Source organism: Salarias fasciatus, assembly GCF_902148845.1.
Source record: "Salarias fasciatus chromosome 7 unlocalized genomic scaffold, fSalaFa1.1 super_scaffold_4, whole genome shotgun sequence".
NCBI lineage: Eukaryota > Metazoa > Chordata > Actinopteri > Blenniiformes > Blenniidae > Salarias > Salarias fasciatus.
In genome coordinates, this window is record NW_021941229.1 from 13,671,009 (window position 1) to 13,688,211 (window position 17,203).

The following is a 17,203-nucleotide window of genomic DNA, read 5'->3' on the forward strand; positions in this document are numbered from 1 at the left end:
ATCTGCATTGTTTTGGTCTTGTTGATTGTCACTGTAACTGCATGTATCCTACATAATACATTCCCCGTCATAATATCACTCCCAGCCCCTCTGCCAAACAAAACCACTGTAATTCTAGGTCGAGAATTGTAGATCGATCCACAGTTGCCGATTTCTTCAATTCATTGTACTTGATTCTGGTATTTATTACTACATTTCCATACAAAACTTTACAATTGACCCTCTGCTTCTTCTTCTCTGACATCTTGCCGCCATTTAGTTAGGCTTTTTTGGGAAATGATCTGGTTTTATTCTGTTCAGCAGATAACAAATTGTATAGCTGGAGATGACACTTGCTGACCAACTTACAAACACTCTGTCTTTTTACTCCTGGATTTTTGACCCTTGTTCCTGTTGAATATTCAATGTTCTGCTTGTAGAACTGTAAAAAGGAGAACTGTATTCTGAGGGCAAACATGTTTGGAAGGCATTTGCAGCCGATGTTTGTACACAAAAATGTCAAATAAAATCTCCTGTATCTACATGCGCTGGTGTCTTCTCTTTTTGAGATGAGCACAGGGAAGACACGCATCGATATTTCACTTCAGCCGGCGTTTGCTGATGAGTGAGAACACGGTACATCAAAGTCCTCCTTGAGAACAGGAAGCAAACTGGAGCAGCAGCCACCCACTGTGTTGTGGCTTCAACTTGAAAATAGCTCCCTAGCCACACAGTGCTGTCATGCTGGGCACGCTCACCACACCAGATCTCGAGTTCAATTTTGTGTTTAACCTGCGATGCACTTGCAAACTATCTCAGGAGTCCTGCCTCCATCTCCATCCCCATGCAGCTGTAAACTGGGTGCAGCAGGGTAGAAGATGGAGAAAATATGCATCCTCCCTTAAAATTCAACTCCCTTTTCCTGAAATCATCTGAGTTTCTAATGCTCCACCGAGACTGAAGCATCCACAGACAGAGATGTCAGTCTCACTTAAAAGGAATCGGTCAAATTGGATGTATTGCTTTGGGCTTTATTGGGCAGTATTGTAGACGACTATAAAAACACAACAGACAGACATGAAAAGGAGAAAACTGGAAAATGTCATGCCAGCTTCTTTGTAAATCACAGTTTCTTTTAGATGATCCAGAGTTAAGATATCTCTCTGGCCACAAATAGCTCCCATAAAATGATAAAGCGGCACCAGGCTGTGGTGCTTTGGCTTTAAAACAAATACAGTGCAGCATAAAGCAACTCTATCATGCTGCCATTACAACCAGATCTTGTGTAAATGGCATATTATCATTTTATGGCAAAATCTTTAAACACCCCCAGTCCAGTTTACTATCATTGTTTGACTTTGTGCTCTCTACACTCCTCTCAATTTACAACAAACTAAACAATAGTGAGAGTGTTAATGCAGTCAGCTCGCCAGTCCTACACTCAGTATTTAATGAACATTTAATCAGTTCCTTAGTATCTATCAACTGAACTGCTATTTGTTGATCAAGTTATTAATGGGTTTCTTTTACATGTTAACAGTTAATTCCAGTTGCAAGCTTACTGCCAGTCAGACAGAGTGAAATGTTGAAATAAAACTTTTCAATTTATTTCCTGTGACAAAAGTTTCAGCATTTCCTTTATGTCTGTTCTTTGTGGCCTGAGTGAGCACCTGACCTTTAACACGCGCACACACACACACACACACACACACACACACACACACACACACACACACACACACACACACACACACACACACACACACACACACACACGGGCACGTTGCTTCCTGCTGCGTTGCGCGCAATGCGCACATCCACAGTGCTGCTGAGGAGCCGACCGCGACCAGCGCTCCTCACCTGCGAGGCTTTACATCTCATCTGTTGCTTTTATTTCACTTTTGTTTCTTCCAATTGTTCACCGTCGTGTGTTTTTTTTATTTTATTTGCTCTTAATTCTGAGTGATCGTGGAAACAGGGACTGGGGTCCGTGTGTGGAGAAGAACGTTTTCACTGCTCCATAAATGAGGTAAGATTGGATTGAATCATTTAAAACTTTTTCTTACTGTGGATCTTTTTTAAAAAAACATTAGTTTGTTGGTTAAATGAAACATACTTCCTCAGATTTGGTCATTTTCATGCTATTATTTAACTACTATGAGGAGCACCGTGTTTTAGTGTCACTGGACTATTTAAAAAAAAAAAATCACAAATAAGCTTTCAGGTTGTCATATGGAAGCGTCTTGATAGTGTGTCGGTGAGCTAAATAGTAACATTTTCAACTGAGTCAGAGCTCGGCCAATATCCGCCACTCGTGTCATGCTGTGATTGTTGTCCTCTTTGTTTTTACTATCGGGGGCTCCCAATTTACTGACAGGACCGGCCTCATTAGCTGGACACACAGCGCCTTTGCCAATAGCAATAGAGAGCTTTTCATTGACCATGCTTTCTTTCTCTTTTCTTTGTTTTCCTTTGACTTCGGTGGAGCCGATCTGGGACATTGATTGACAGAGCAGTGAAAGATCCTCTCCAGCAGGATGTGCCTCTCCTTATCACTTCCTTCAGGGCTGCTGTAGCCATACAATTTATGGTCGTGGACATGGTGATATGAGGAGGGTTTGGAAACCTCATCATGATATATAAATTCATTTTGGAGACGGTTTTCAATCCAAGACCTACAAAAACGCTTCTACATTCATGTAATCAGTATTTTTTTAAGTGTTTTTTAATATTTTTACTTATGTGAACGTTAAAGTGGCACAACTGAGAAGTGGAAGACTTTAGCCCAGTGTATTGCATATCAGGATTACTGCTGGCACGCTTAGATAACAGGGAAATCATTGAAAGAAGTGTGTAGAAGGCTGCTCTGAGTTACTTCATTATTTTGTCAAATGTGTTTACGCGTTTACAAAAGGTATTTCACAAGCCATTCATTTCTTTCAACAATTTTCCTTGACAATGATTTATTCAATTCATTTCGGTTTTATTCTAATAGCTGTGATTATTCCACAGCCACGGCATGGACATCCATCCATACAGCTTTTACTTTATTCAGATTAGTATCAGATTAATTGGTGATCATAACTGACCCCGGGGATGTCCTGCGATAGACTGGTCACCTTTCCACCCTCTCATCTTAAACTGGGTCCACTTAAGTGCCTTGCAAACCAAAACTTGTATAAATTGTTAAAGCAGATGGATGGAGGAAAAAGTCTGTCCTCATCAAATAAAAACATTTTAACTTCACTCCAAACTTGAAATCCGTTGTTTGATATGTCTCAGTAAAAATTTTATCAACTTGTTGCCAAATGGAGCAAGTTGGTGACTATTTTTATGAGTATTGTGTATCTAAAATTAAATTTTTTTTTAAATTAGTGTGCTTTGTAAAAAGTGATTTGTCAGAACTGGGTCACTGATGAGCGTTTGTACCACTTAAGTTGATTGGATTGGAAGTTCCCGTTATCTCTTTTATGCTGATGTAAAGCACACCTATCACTCAATAAATTTCCATTTATTGCTCATTGATTTTTGTGTAATGCATTGAATCGTGTTTACCTTGACCTAAAATCACACGCTTTAAAGACCTCGGCGTGAATGAGGTCATATTTACCCGTCGTTTCTTCCACTGACATCAGCTTGAACGTATACGTCCACAACAACTTCCCTTTTGTCCTGGTGTTAGACAAAAATAAGCACCATGTACCATCCCAACCGGAGGATCTCGCTGCCTGTTTGCTCTGTCCCAGTTCTAAAATCAGTAACTCGGCCTGCAGTCCAGAAGCCTGAATTCCACGGGTTATCTGAGGTGATATATGATCTCCTCATCCACTTACATTACTCAGGAATTCAGAAAAATATCCTGTAAAACCGCAGCAAAGATAATTCAACAAAGTGTTCCAGCGATAGTGCAATTGTGGTCAAACTTATGGAGGGTTTACTTTGCGTAATTATCATTGATTTCGTCGGAAAGCATGTCACTGTCGGGAATGATTAGTGTGTGGGGCTTTTGGGAAACTTTTCCTGAAATAAAAGGACCATTGTTGGGCCGTCGGTACTGGCCCTGCAAGGTAAACAAACTGCCCCTTGTCTACCAGAGATAGATGGCTTTCCTGACCTGGTTGTATATGCAACTGGTCACCTGCAATCTGTTTATACAGGCTAAAACCAGCGAGACTCTGTTTTCTCTCCTTCTCTCCCTCTCTCCCTCTCCAGACCACTGAGTTTGGCAGCCGTCGGGCAAACATCCCAGATGCTCCTTCCTCAATATTCTGCCGCCGTTCACGACAGAGTTTACTGAACTGAACACAAAGCAGGCAAAAAGGAAGAGAAACACTGGTGGTCGTAACAGCAACAGGTACAAGTGAAGTCAGGCGTCACTCAAGCGGGAGGAACTTCCTGCCTCGGCTGTCCTCCTCTGACACACTTATTTTTTTCTTCTTTTCTCGTTCTAGGTTGCAACATGCGGTTTGGCAGGCAGGTATTTTGTCTGAAAACATGTCAAGCAGCTGAGTCTGTGGGATGAAAGCACAAAGAAAGCACAAAAGAAGGGAAAAAAAACAACCATGCTGGAGGATTACCAGCTGGTCTACATCGTCTTGGAGGTGGTGATCGCTTTCCTGGCCGTGGCCGGGAACACTCTGGTCTGCTGGTCTGTCAGCGTCAATTCCAACCTGCAGAGCATCACCAACTTCTTCGTGGTGTCGCTGGCTGTCGCTGATATTGCTGTCGGACTGCTGGCGATTCCCTTTGCTATCACTATTAGGTATCAGTTTTTTTTTTTCTGTGTTTATTTCGACTCAGTTTCATGAAAGTTAAATAAAAGGATGCATAAATGTCCAACAATAAAACACAGAGGTAATAACCCTCAGTTGAATGTTAAATTCTATAGTTTATGTTGATCTTTTCAGGTTACATCTGCTTTGCTTTATCTCTGATGGTTTTGTTTTTCAGCTTTGGGTTCTGTGCGAACTTCTACGGCTGCCTGTTCATCGCTTGCTTCGTGCTCGTACTGACTCAGGGTTCCATCTTCAGCCTGCTGGCCATCGCTGTGGATCGCTACATCGCCATCAACAATCCACTCAGGTGAGACAGAAAAACGTCATGTAATGTCAGACTTTCCCCACTTAAACCTGGTGACTGGATGTACAACTCCTGTTGTGTTTACGTTTTGGAACTTTGCAATTAGAGGATTAGTACTGAACAGTTTCTCAAGATCAGTATATGCCAGTCTTATGTGAAGTGAATTGCTCCATTTTCAGTCAGTTGTGACATTAAAATGCATTTCATTTCATTTCAAGTGACAGCATTTTAAAAATGTACACAGACGTGTGGTCTGGAGGTGCATCAACCGGTGTAGTATATCTTTTACGTTGCTGTCAGGAAAAATTTGTATTGGCATTGATGTGATTGTCTTTCCACTCCAGTAAACAGGGTTTTGGTGAAGGAGAATCGGAGTGGAAAACAAACACAAGATTGGAAAAGCACACAATTGTTTTTAATGGGTAATTAGTGAAGTCAATCTATCCATTTTCGAGATTATTGGTTTATCAAAGTGGAGGGTGGAGCTTCACTGGGCACTTAGAATGAAACGATTGGAGCTCCTTGGGATGTGGGATGCATAAAGTCTCACCACATATTTTTGATTGATTGCATCAAACAACTAGCACCATAGAAATTATTATCACAAACAACTGTATTGAGCTATTTAAGGAAGGCTCGCTCTTCTACTTTTCGGAACACTTTAAAAACTTTTCTTTACCCTTTTAATTCAGACAGAAGTGGTTGTTGGGGAGGGCCGTCAGAGGTCACAAGAGCCTTTGACACCTTTGACAGGTTGTCAGATTGTTGCAGAAAATTCCCATAGAAAACGTTGCAGACTCAGGGAGAACATAGAATCTCCACTCACAAAAAGTCTTGTTGACAAGGGTCACATTGTGTCAATTGTTGCTATTGATTCTTGTTTTCTGCCTAATATCAAGAAATTTTCTATAGAATTTAAATAAGACACTTAATTTAAAAGGGAAATGAATTTTTAGTCATTAACTACTTATAATAGCCCTGCTATTTTTTTTCCTGTATTCCCACTTGGGTCATTCTTTCTTACCTAGTTCTAGTTCATATGTTTGTTTTTCCTTGATTTTACTTCTTGTCTTGTCATGCTGTCCTGTCTGTAATTAGTCTTTTAGCTTTATTAACAATCATTCTCATCTTGATTCCCTTGGACTCTCTCTCCTCCCGTTATGGCGTCTCCTTGCTTCCCGAGTCCTTACATTCACTCTCTCCTTGTGTCTGTTTATAATCTTCTGTGTGTCTGTATTCTCTTATCAGCACTCTGTTAGAAGAACTCCCCCAGGAGAAGTCCTCCCCATCTTTTGTCTGTTTTCCTCCTTTGGTTGAGTCCTGATCTGTTCCTGTTATATTTAGAGTATTTTTGCTCCAGTGTAATCCTGTCTGAGTTTGGGTTTGTTTATTCTTTTTTGAGAAGATGTCTGTTTTCTGGATAAATATATTTAGAATTTGCTGTTTGCACCTTCCATCTGCATCCCGAGACCTTCCTCCACCAGTGTATTTTTTTTTTTTTCAATATGTCAGATGAGTGATTTGGTGAAAAGCTGAAATGCAGGGGCATTACAGTTGCTAATCGCACTCAATTATGTGGATACACTGGGCTAATTACATTACTAATTTGTGTGTTGCTAAACAGAGAAAAACCTGCCTGCAATCTGGGATCATATTCTTCTTTGTAATTTGCCATCTTTCACATATAATTTAATTAAACTTTTGTTCCTTTATAGCTCCGAACTAAAGCTCTTTCTACAGCTGAGGTTTGCTCACACGTGTGTAACTAACCCCACTGTTGTTTGCTGCATTCTTTTCTCCTGCCATGCGAGGTTATTCCCTCATGTAAGCCATAGCAGGTGATGCATTTGCATAAGCTGTTGCGTAACAGTTTCAGTGAGTGTTTGTGTGCTCACGCTGGTGCCACAACCCTGGCACCAGAGCCCACAGAGCTAATAATTCATCAGAATTTTAGGGAGCTTTATATAGCATGCAGGTCACCAACCTATCTGTGAAAATTGTCAGTCAAAAGCACAAGGACAGATTCCAGTCATTGTTGCTGAGCTAATGTTTACAAGAGGTTCAAACAGGGTTTCTTTTGATTTTTCCGCAATATTGTGCATTTACTGAGGCATCTACGATTTTAAAACATACCCAGACAGAAATATAGTTTTGTTTTATGTTTTAAAAAAATCTGTTGTATAAGTGGTTGCCAGTAAAATATTTTGATAATCCGTGTGATAAAACATGTCAGCGCTCACACATATGACTCTGAGACAGTTCACTAAGTATTTTTTAATTTTTTTAATTTTTTTTTTTTGGACAGCTAGGCTCAATACACAGGTGAAGAATCGTTCAGTTCAAGGGCCACACGTGCATACCAATGAAACAAACATTCAATACCAAACTTATGCAAACTACACATGACGAACAAATGAGCTGGAGTGGCAAACGCTGAACACGAACAAACTGTGACTTGGCAACAGACACCAAACAGTGACGAACGTACTGTATATACACACAGGAAGACGAGGGCAGAGGAGATGGAGATGATGAGAATCAGGGAATCAGGAAACAGAAGGTGGGGCAAGACCTTAAATGACACCAGACAACAGACTGCTGTAGTGTTTGAGGATGGAAGAGGGCTGCTACAGGGTTGTTTTCCATTTATTTTTCAACCAGGAAGAAGCCCCCATACAGGTTTGTGAGTGGCTGCAACTTGTGCCATAATAAACCTAACATAGTCTCCAGATGATGGCAGTGCATGTAATGCTCTCATTCACTATAACAGCAAATAATAAAAAAATGCCAGGGAGTGAATTTGACTGAAATTACATTTTACAGACTACTTCAGAAAATAACCTGTTATTTGTGGATCTGTATTTATTATTTTTCTAATATAATCCTACTGTTTTATAACCTGAGTGTAGTGTCAAGTTAATTGTGTCAACAGTTTTCTGTACAGTCATAATGTGGTTTGCAGAGTTGTGCAGCATCACACCGCAGGATGTTGTCTTGTGTGAACCCGTTGACCTTATAACACTGTGAACAATGTGCTGTCCAATGAACTAGTTCTTCAGACATATTTATTTCAATAAACCTTTAAAGAATTCATTTGATTTCACTTTTGCTAAAATGTGTGCAGTGTTTTTCAATACAAACTACTTACCACAGAAGTAGGTGAGTAGATCACTCTTAGTGTATTGGAAAAACACTGCGATTTTCTCCACTTATCAGAAACGTCATCATGCTTCAATTCACAACTCTCTTCTCCTCATTTCACAAATGCCAAATATTGACTTTGCGTCAGAGGGATCTCTCGCGAAGAGATTAGATAAAGTACCCAGCCCCATAAAGTATTGTTGTTTTCTGTTTAACCCTTCAGATACAACAGTCTGGTGACGGGGCAGAGGGCAAAGGCCTTCATCACATTATGCTGGGTTCTCTCAGTTATCATTGGCCTGACGCCACTGATGGGCTGGAACACAGGTGAGTTGTGTATTTCAACAGATGCTCATGTGTTCCTGCAAGGATGGCACATTAATGTCATTTCAAGTTCAAGATTATTTTGAGGGGAAAAAAAACACACTTATCTGAACTATGTTCGTTGTTTTTTGCAGAATCATTTTTGCGCTATAGAATATTCTCTTTTTTAACTTGTATTTTTTTTAAATTCTGAAACAGAACTGATAATAATTCCTCTTTGCTGCTGCTGCACAGGTTCGAACTCCTCCTCCGCCGAGACCAACACCAAGCTGCCAATTTGCCCAGAAGGCAAGACCCACTGCTTGTTTGAGGGGGTCGTCACCATGAACTATATGATCTACTTCAACTTCTTAGGCTGTGTGATGTTACCCCTGCTGGTGATGCTGGGTATCTACATTCATATTTTCCTCGCTGCAAGGAGGCAGCTCCGACTTATGAACGTGAAAGTTGCGCACACGCCCGCTGCTGGAGAGAAAACGTTCTCAGGCTCATGTCGCTCGACCCTGCACAAGGAAGTGCACGCTGCAAAATCCCTGGCTATCATTGTGGGTTTGTTTGCCTTTTGTTGGCTCCCTTTACACATCATTAACGCAGTCAACTATCTGTGTGAGCACTGTGAACACCCAGGTGTCTGGGTGATGAACATCGCCATCATCCTCTCCCATGCAAACTCTGTGGTGAACCCCTTCATCTACGCCTACCGCATTAGAGAATTCAGACAGACCTTTCGGAAAATCCTGTACCAGCACATTCTGGGGAAAAGGGATGGGCGGAGGCATGGGATTGGGGGTGGTAGTACTGATGGTACAGGTCCTGGGAGGTGCAGTGTCATACGGAGCTCCTCCCATGCCAGTTTCGAGGGGTCATCATGCGGCACAGTGGTGAATAGTTACGTCCTGGATCCCAGTCTTGATGTGACAACATCCCAGGACAGTCATGAACTGAACTGCAAGTGGACATCAGAGTTAGATGTTGTATCCAGTAGTTACATACCCAATGGTCACCCACTGAAGACTGTACAGCAGCCGTGCATTGTGGGACTTTCTACACAGTGTACAGAAGGGTCAACTGCAGATGTTGCAGGGATGAAAGCCAGAGAAAGCAGCGTTACCTTTGTGAATGTTCAGGCTTTCTCTTCCCACCAGACCAGCTGTTCAACCTCGACAGTGTTGCCAGAAGTCTCATGATATGGATGTGAAAGAGTTGAATGTTGTTCCCATTGTAACAACATATTATGCAAAAGGTTCAGTAAGAGAGGAACAATTATAGAGAACAAATACATGTTTAATAATATAAGCTGTCTTGTTACTTTATTCCCATGCAACATCTTTTGGCCTGGTTTGTATGCATGAGTGCACTGCACAGAAAGAATGTGGCAGTTTGACACAAGATCAATCTTAAATTTTGTTAAACTTTGTTTGCTCCATTTTTTTGGTTTATTTTTTTTTACTAATTTAAACATGTACTTCATGTTCTAAGAGTTGGGAAATGCTTTTCTATAATATGTACTTTCTATTGCAGTGTATTTAAAGACACGTTTATCATATTAAATTGAATTTTTGTATATATCGGTGAATCCCTTCATCGTTTCTGATCATCAGATGTGTTGGTCTCATCCACTGGTGAATTAAAAGTCTTAAACGTTTCAAAGTAATGGTTTATTTGTACTGTACATTTGAATGACCAAAGTATTAATAGCCATGAGTCTCAAGCTGATCCGACTGTATATGAAGCATTTATTCATTAGGAAATTGAAGCTGTACCACTGAAAGCTAAAACCACTGTTGTCGGTTAGTAACAGGTGTAACAACTTGAGGAAAACAATGACGGTAAGTATTCTGTATAAAGATCCATTAAAATTTAATTTCTCAAAGTGCCGGATGGCTGCAAGAATACTTGATATAGCTAGCTTGATGAGTGGTTTGATAACTGCCAGGCAGCAGGTGTCTGTTTCTAGTCCATCAGCAGTGTGACTCATGAATCAAAATGCAACAGCGTGCGCAGAGTGGTTACCAACCACCCAAAACAAAGAGCATGTTTAATCTACTCAAATAACAGCCCATATGGCAGTGATGTTGTGACTTCCAGAGTCCAGTTTACGCACATAAACAGCACAGAAAACACACACACACACACACACACACACACACACACACACACACACACACACACACACACACACGCAGAGTGGATACACACATCCGCAGACTGTTCTGCTGGAGGTGTTATCAGACTGGCCTGGCTGTTGACGCCGGTCAATGAGGCTAATGCAATGGAAATCAAATGATGTTTCATTTGATGGTGTCTTTTATTGTCCTGTAATGTTTTCTCTTTCCTCATTTAAAAGCCTTCTCCTTGAGGGAGAGATGTGCATTAAGCATCTTTTACGAGCGTCAAAGCGATCTTGCCTCCAGGTGTACGTCTCTATCCTGTACTGCATGGATAATTGAGAAACAATGCATAACAAATGTTTCACATACAGGTAAATTATAATAAACAAAATATTTAATTAAATGATTTTGTTGTTTCATGCATGATGTACTGAAAAGTTCATGAAAATGAGGTGATTGTGGGGTATTCTTTGCCCCAGCAACAAAAATAAACAAATGGATTGTGATTTGATAGCCTGAAGGAAACTGGCAAGCCTCTTTACGATGTGCGCCACGTGTTTTGGAATCTTGGAAAACACTGGAGTATTCAGAAAACAATTCTTAGGTATACCTCACAGAAAGGCCTCCAAGCTGAACACAGAACCTGGAGGCTTTACTCACTGTAGCTGCATACACCCTACCAAGATGTCGTCCATCAACAGCCATGTATTTGTTCTTTGCCCCTAATGTCATATTTTTCCTGCTTAAACCTGGTGACTGGATAAATAATTTACAAGGATCTCACCTCTCAGGCACTGAGCGTGAAACACATGCATTTCCACCCATCCAAACTCCCCATGTCACACCAAACATTTCACATGCAAATAACTTGGCCATCGTTAGGACTTTAAAAAATGCTGCATGACTGTAAAAACCAGCACATTTGCCTTAGCCAGCAGACACACAACCTGGCTGATGTGTTTTGATAAATAACCTGGCCTCTAAAATCTTTAGAAGTTCTGCAATGTAGTATTTAGAATAAACCACAAAGAGGGGGTATATTTCCATATTTCTGTACCGTTTTCTGTTCTTTTCTTTTCTTTTTTTCTTTGAGAATGGAGAATAAATTGAAAAACTGAAAGAATACAAAAAAATCAACTTTATTGAAAAAAATGCCCTGAAAGCATGCTGTGCCAAGACAAGTTACAGTAGAAAACTGCATATCCCATAATGCACCTCAGAGGTCACCGGAAGTGTTTAGCTGAAGCACCGTTGCATTGTGGGCAGGCGGAAAAAAGGCTCTAAAAGCGATTGTAAAGCGTTAAACGCACGTTGTTGAGCAACACGAGAATCACAACTAAAGAAAGAAATCTCAACAAAGTCCAGGTAGGAAATGTGATTTGCTTTTGTACTCTGTTATACAAACGTGACTTCGGCGTTGTTGCGGCTGTTTGCGTGTCTATTGTTGGAGCTCATTCATTTGGGTGCTAACGCGGGGCTGTTCTGTTAGCCGGACTCAAAAGTTTCTCCTTCTGTCACGATTTTCTTGATATTATAAACTCAAGAAACCTTTTTGACCTAAGTCATAGTTTGGTTTGCAGTGTTAACCCTAACCAAAGGCCATTGAGTGTGTGCAGCCTTTCTGTAATTACAAGCGGCGTGTGTAGTGTGTTTGCTCGCTAGCTAAGGCTGCTAAGATAGCTAGTTTTGCTAAATCTCTTCTCTTCGAAATCAGATGAACTACAATCTCGAGGGTTCAAACTTGTACATAAAACACTTATAGTGACTGTCTATTAAAAAAAAAAAAAAAAAAACATTTAATAGATGGTTTTTCCTTCCCTCCCTCAAATTTCGACATTTTCACCCCAACTCATGAATGGAGATGTACCTTAATGGAGGCTGAATTTTTTGTGGCTCTAACATTTTCTTCTGTCATCGTTTTGTTCCAGGAAAGCGATTGAAGATGTCCATCGGCGTGCCAATCAAGGTCCTGCATGAAGCAGAGGGACACATAGTGACCTGTGAGACCAACACTGGAGAGGTTTACAGAGGCAAACTCATCGAGGCCGAGGACAACATGAACTGCCAGGTGAGCTCAGAATAAACTAACCGAATAAAGTCCCCTCGTTTGGTTGTTTTGACATTCCCCTTCCACTTTTCATGTCTTTGTCCCTGAATTTTTGCAGTAATACAAGTACTCTACAAAATAACTGTTATCCTTGATTAACAAAAAGATGTGTCCATTTAACAGACCTCACTATTTGTCATTCTGGAGTTTATGAACACACAAGTAAATCTAATCCAGAACTTCACCGTTTTAACATACAATGTTGTTTGAGTTACCTAATCCAATCACCTGGATAACAAATAACCTAATGTACTGCTTTAATTGAATTTCTGCATTAAGAAAATAATTGAACCTGTCTGTCTCTACAGATGTCTAATATCACCGTGACTTATCGTGATGGTCGGGTCGCACAGTTGGAGCAAGTTTACATCCGTGGCAGCAAGATCCGCTTTCTGATCCTTCCTGATATGTTAAAGAATGCACCAATGTTAAAGAGTATGAAGAACAAGAACCAGGGATCTGGTGCTGGAAGGGGCAAGGCAGCTATACTTAAAGCACAAGGTGAGTGGGGAGCTTTTTGGGACAGGTATTTGCACAGGTCTGACATTTCGAGTCATATACATTTTTGTTTTCTGTAAACTTCTGAGATTATGGGTATTCACTTTCTGGAAATAAATCGGGAAACAGTATGTGTCAACGCAGTAAAATATGACACAGAAATGTGAAACAATTTCCTGTCATCAGGGAGACACATTTCCTCGGAGTCCAGATTTGCCTAAAATGTGTTTTTCTTACAGTGGCTGCAAGAGGAAGGGGTCGTGGTGGAATGGGAAGAGGGAACATCTTCCAGAAGAGGCGATAATTGGTCCATCTGTGTTGAGATTGTTGCGTTGTATAGTGTTTCTCTTTTTAAATTTCCTCTTCTCTGGATTGGATTACTTGGATATGATTTTCATTCTTGCATTTTGCAGGTTCTTCCTTTAATTTCACTTTTTGTACCGAAATAAACGTATTTCAGTTTGGAGAATTGTCTTCTGGTTTTGTAAATTTGTGGTTCGTTTAATTTCCATTCTGCAATGTTTATCACCTTAGCTCTCAGCATACCATTTTCCAACTGTTTTAGGTGACTTTCAATTAGTTTTTGTTTTGTAGTAACTGTAAGCATCTTGCCCCCCATGTTCATTTTTCATTTTACTCATTTCTTACTTTAATAAAATGTACGCCATTAATTTTCTGTCCTTCGTTGTCCTGCAACGGGTCACTTTTTTACTGGGAGTCAATTCCAGTTTCCAAATGAGTGTAGAGAGCAAACAAGAGAAAGGCAGGCTGCTGTGAGCACTAGTATTTGAAGAATCATTGTAAATCTTTTTGCGTTGTTCCATCCATTTTTTTTTTAACAAAACAATTTGAATGATCCGAAGTTGTTTACGCTGGTATACACGTGATTGTTGATTTAAAGAGTCATTGTTGCTTGTGTATACAGGTAAACTGAGTAGAATTCGTTTTCATGATAGTGCAATTAAGAAGTAATTGTAAAGTGTTTTTTTTGTGACGGCAGCATTTTGTACTTTAATCAGTCACATTTGACTAAAACATTTTTACAAAACATTTTGCAATTCAAGCAATCTATTTCAATCTGGTGTAATTTTACTGTCAAAAAAAGGGGAATGACTAACTTAAAAGATGACTCAATTCAAGGAAAATTAATGAGACAAAAATCCTGCACAAACAGTAAATACTGGCATCCAAGTACCTTGGTAGCTGGGTTTGAGTGTGCATTTCTATGACTATTTTCCATTTCTGAATTCAGTTTCTATCGATTGTCCTCGAAACGGTTTTGATGATTTTAGTGTAGTCCACTTTTTCACCACAAGGGGGAGCCATGTGCCATGTAATGTTGACATGAGAAATCCCCCACAGCAGCAGCCCTCCAGTGTTTTCTACTGAAGTCGTGAGAAACATGAAAAAGGGGAAACGAGACAGCGTCTGCAAGTGAAACGGGACTCATTGGACGGAATTAAGTGAGATCTGTAAACACCTCCTCCGTGTGAAGCACGGGATCCCGGAGCTCGGCAGGATTGGTCCACCTCGGGATCGGCTGTCACTCCGTTCTCCGTGAGGCTCACTGCTAGCTAGCTGTCGGAGGGCAGCGGCGGCAGCAGCAGCAGATACTCCCACCACCAAAGGCGGAGAGAAGCGGGGGACCCCGGCAGCTTTCACCCACAGGACGAAGTAACACGGTAAGGGAACGCATGAACGGAATTAACGGAGGGTTCGATTCTGCTGGTGTCTGCCTTCGGTGCTTTGGACGCGGCTAGCATCCCTGACTCCTGCACCAACATCTGTATGTTGACAGATGAGGCAGCTGCTAATGTTAGCTCGGATGGAGGATGGAAGCTGAGGGGCTGGAGAGTGGGGGGCTGAGGGCTCAGCTCTGTGGGGGCACGGTAAACACATGTTCCCCTTTGTGACCGTGCGACGGCGTGAATAACAAAAGGCGCTGCAGCTTCTTCTGTCACAGCTGTCAGTGAAGTTAGCATCACTGTGAGGAGAAGCTAAACAAACCCAGCAGCTACTGATCTCAGTCTAAATCCTCCCCAAAACCATCGTTTTGTTTGTATAATATTACATTTACAGAAAAAAAATCTCTTTATGTTGGTGTGAACGCCTCTAATTTTTCTCAGTTCGAAGCTACGCGGGATGATTATGTTGTTATTATGTAACATTTATGTAGCTGTCAGCCTCTGCCTTATGTTACTGCTTAATTATTCCCACATGCTTACCGGGGAAATGGTCTGTATTAATATTAATCTAATGAAAAGCCGGTAGATTATCATGTCATGTCTAATTTGAAAGTATATCAGACACAGTAATGTGCGCTGACCTATTATTATTGACCTTAATGTTCACTTTCGATCCAATGACATTTACAAGTACTTCCTACTGGAGACATAACTTTACTCCAGTTGTCTCATATAAATTGAGGGGTCTAGGGGATACAGCAGCAACAACAAAAAAGGGGGTGGGGTGCCTTGGTTTTGGGTAAAATCTACAGATCATCCACGAATTAAGCTTTTTATTGCCTATAGGTGTAAACTGTAATGTTCTTATACAAAAATATAGAAACGAAGTTTGGCAATCAAACAGAAAACTTGATGTCAGACAAAGCTTATATGTTGTAATAGTTTATGTATAAATGTCTATAAGAATTTAGTATCTTGCCTTTAATAACACTCAGTGCATATATACAGCCTTTAGTAGCATTGCCCTGAAGACGATACATGAATATCCTTATATTATTACTATGATCATATTATTGTAGTTATATAAATCATCTCAAAATGAAAGATGTTTATCAAAATGCTAGATTTAGGAAACTTCTGCTGCAAATTTATTTTTTGCTATCTTCACCATTTCAGAAAATAATCCTCTTAATGCAGAGTTTGTTGTGGATGAGCAGCTCTGAAGAATGTTTCAGGAAAAGACCACATTGTGATGCATTTTTTTCCCCGAGTTGAAAATCTGCACTCCCAATTACTTTTTTTTCAGATTCTTTCTCAGTGATATTCAGCCGTGATTGTGTGATAGCCCAGCACTTAAGTTGATCGAGGACATTCATCCCTCCATTTACGGGAGCTTATCTCTCACACGGCCCCGCAGAACGCTGACAGCGTGGCCCCGTTGATCTTTTAATGAATCCAGGGATCCTCTTCCTGCTCCAGATGGCCTGGTTTTGTACTGGTGTGTCTTTAGGACTGTTTCTGTGTTGTTATTAATGCTGTACATGGCTCAGACCCCCCACAGGCTCTGATAAGTCCCCTCCTCCCCTCCCCTTCTTGCCCAGATAGTGAAGGTCAAGTCACATGACTTTTGTTATGATAAGAGGCGCAGTCCGGCATCTGGAGCGCGGCAGCATCTGTTGGTGCTTCACGGGGACTCAAATCTCCCTCCTTGTTCTTCGGCGTGCCGCTGTGATCACATGGGATCAGGGATGTTCAGGGCTTCAGGGAGCACTTAAGTTATTTATGGTGTCTTTGTCCAGAGATCCGAGGCGACAGTGTAAGAATGAACCAACTTGCTCCAATTAAAATGACAAAATGTGTGTGAAAATGTGGATTCAAGCAAGCTAAGATATTTATTTATTTATTTATTGGTATTGATTATTCATGAAGGACACTAACTTTAATTTTTATTGTCCATTTCACAGATTAAAATTAAGTTCCATTTACTTCTGCTCAGATTTATTTTTCTCAGCATATTAAATTCTCCTGTCTGGCCATAAAAAGCATTCCATAGCTGCGAGTTTCCTCTGGGGTCGTGTCTCCATATTTCTTCTCTCCGTTGGGGTTGGGAATATTGTGTAGCATTAATAATGTGTGTTTAAACGTCAAACATGATTTCATGTCAGTTGGATGGGATGAAGGCTGTTTTGCTCTGGCAGTAAATGCCAGAGGAGCGTCTGTTTTCCAGAGTAGCACGTTATGTTAGATGCCAGATTAACCTTGAGAAGACAAATACTCTC

The 17,203-nt window shown here is 40.7% G+C and overlaps 3 protein-coding genes and 2 long non-coding RNA genes across 7 annotated transcripts in view; 3 read left to right on the forward strand and 2 right to left on the reverse strand.

Moving 5' to 3' along the window:
• LOC115383155 (uncharacterized) lies at window positions 1-4,534 on the reverse strand. The gene is made up of 3 exons (XR_003930642.1): window positions 4,519-4,534; window positions 667-669; window positions 1-90 (listed from the first exon to the last, which is right to left on the reverse strand). It is a non-coding gene; the product is annotated as an uncharacterized LOC115383155 (long non-coding RNA).
• Window positions 1,880-10,072, forward strand: adora2ab (adenosine A2a receptor b). 2 transcript variants are annotated; one of them, XM_030085233.1, is made up of 6 exons: window positions 1,880-2,008; window positions 4,192-4,333; window positions 4,431-4,741; window positions 4,930-5,061; window positions 8,423-8,526; window positions 8,758-10,072. In XM_030085233.1, the coding sequence occupies exons 3-6, from the start codon at window positions 4,542-4,544 to the stop codon at window positions 9,708-9,710; spliced, it is 1,389 nt and encodes a 462-aa protein (XP_029941093.1). In that variant the 5' UTR covers window positions 1,880-2,008; window positions 4,192-4,333; window positions 4,431-4,541; the 3' UTR covers window positions 9,711-10,072. The 2 variants fall into 2 exon arrangements, with proteins under 2 accessions (XP_029941093.1, XP_029941094.1); XM_030085234.1 differs by lacking the exon at window positions 4,192-4,333 and having other exon boundaries at window positions 1,923-2,008.
• The window catches only part of LOC115383156 (uncharacterized), a 14,419-nt gene continuing 4,306 nt past the window's right edge, over window positions 7,091-17,203 (reverse strand). Inside the window, exons 2-3 of the long non-coding RNA XR_003930643.1 lie at window positions 15,846-15,849; window positions 7,091-7,101 (exon numbers count right to left, since the gene is read on the reverse strand). This is a non-coding gene — a long non-coding RNA (uncharacterized LOC115383156). The remainder of the gene's footprint in view (window positions 7,102-15,845; window positions 15,850-17,203) is intronic.
• Window positions 11,858-13,705, forward strand: snrpd3l (small nuclear ribonucleoprotein D3 polypeptide, like). The gene is made up of 4 exons (XM_030085235.1): window positions 11,858-11,999; window positions 12,563-12,702; window positions 13,050-13,242; window positions 13,479-13,705. The coding sequence occupies exons 2-4, from the start codon at window positions 12,577-12,579 to the stop codon at window positions 13,541-13,543; spliced, it is 384 nt and encodes a 127-aa protein (XP_029941095.1). The 5' UTR covers window positions 11,858-11,999; window positions 12,563-12,576; the 3' UTR covers window positions 13,544-13,705.
• Window positions 14,628-17,203, forward strand: part of camkk2 (calcium/calmodulin-dependent protein kinase kinase 2) — a 17,200-nt gene continuing 14,624 nt past the window's right edge. The window contains exon 1 of one of the 2 annotated variants that reach the window (XM_030085232.1): window positions 14,628-14,921. The gene's annotated coding sequence lies outside the window, so the exon portion shown is untranslated. The remainder of the gene's footprint in view (window positions 14,922-17,203) is intronic. The other variant, XM_030085230.1, reaches the window with a different exon arrangement.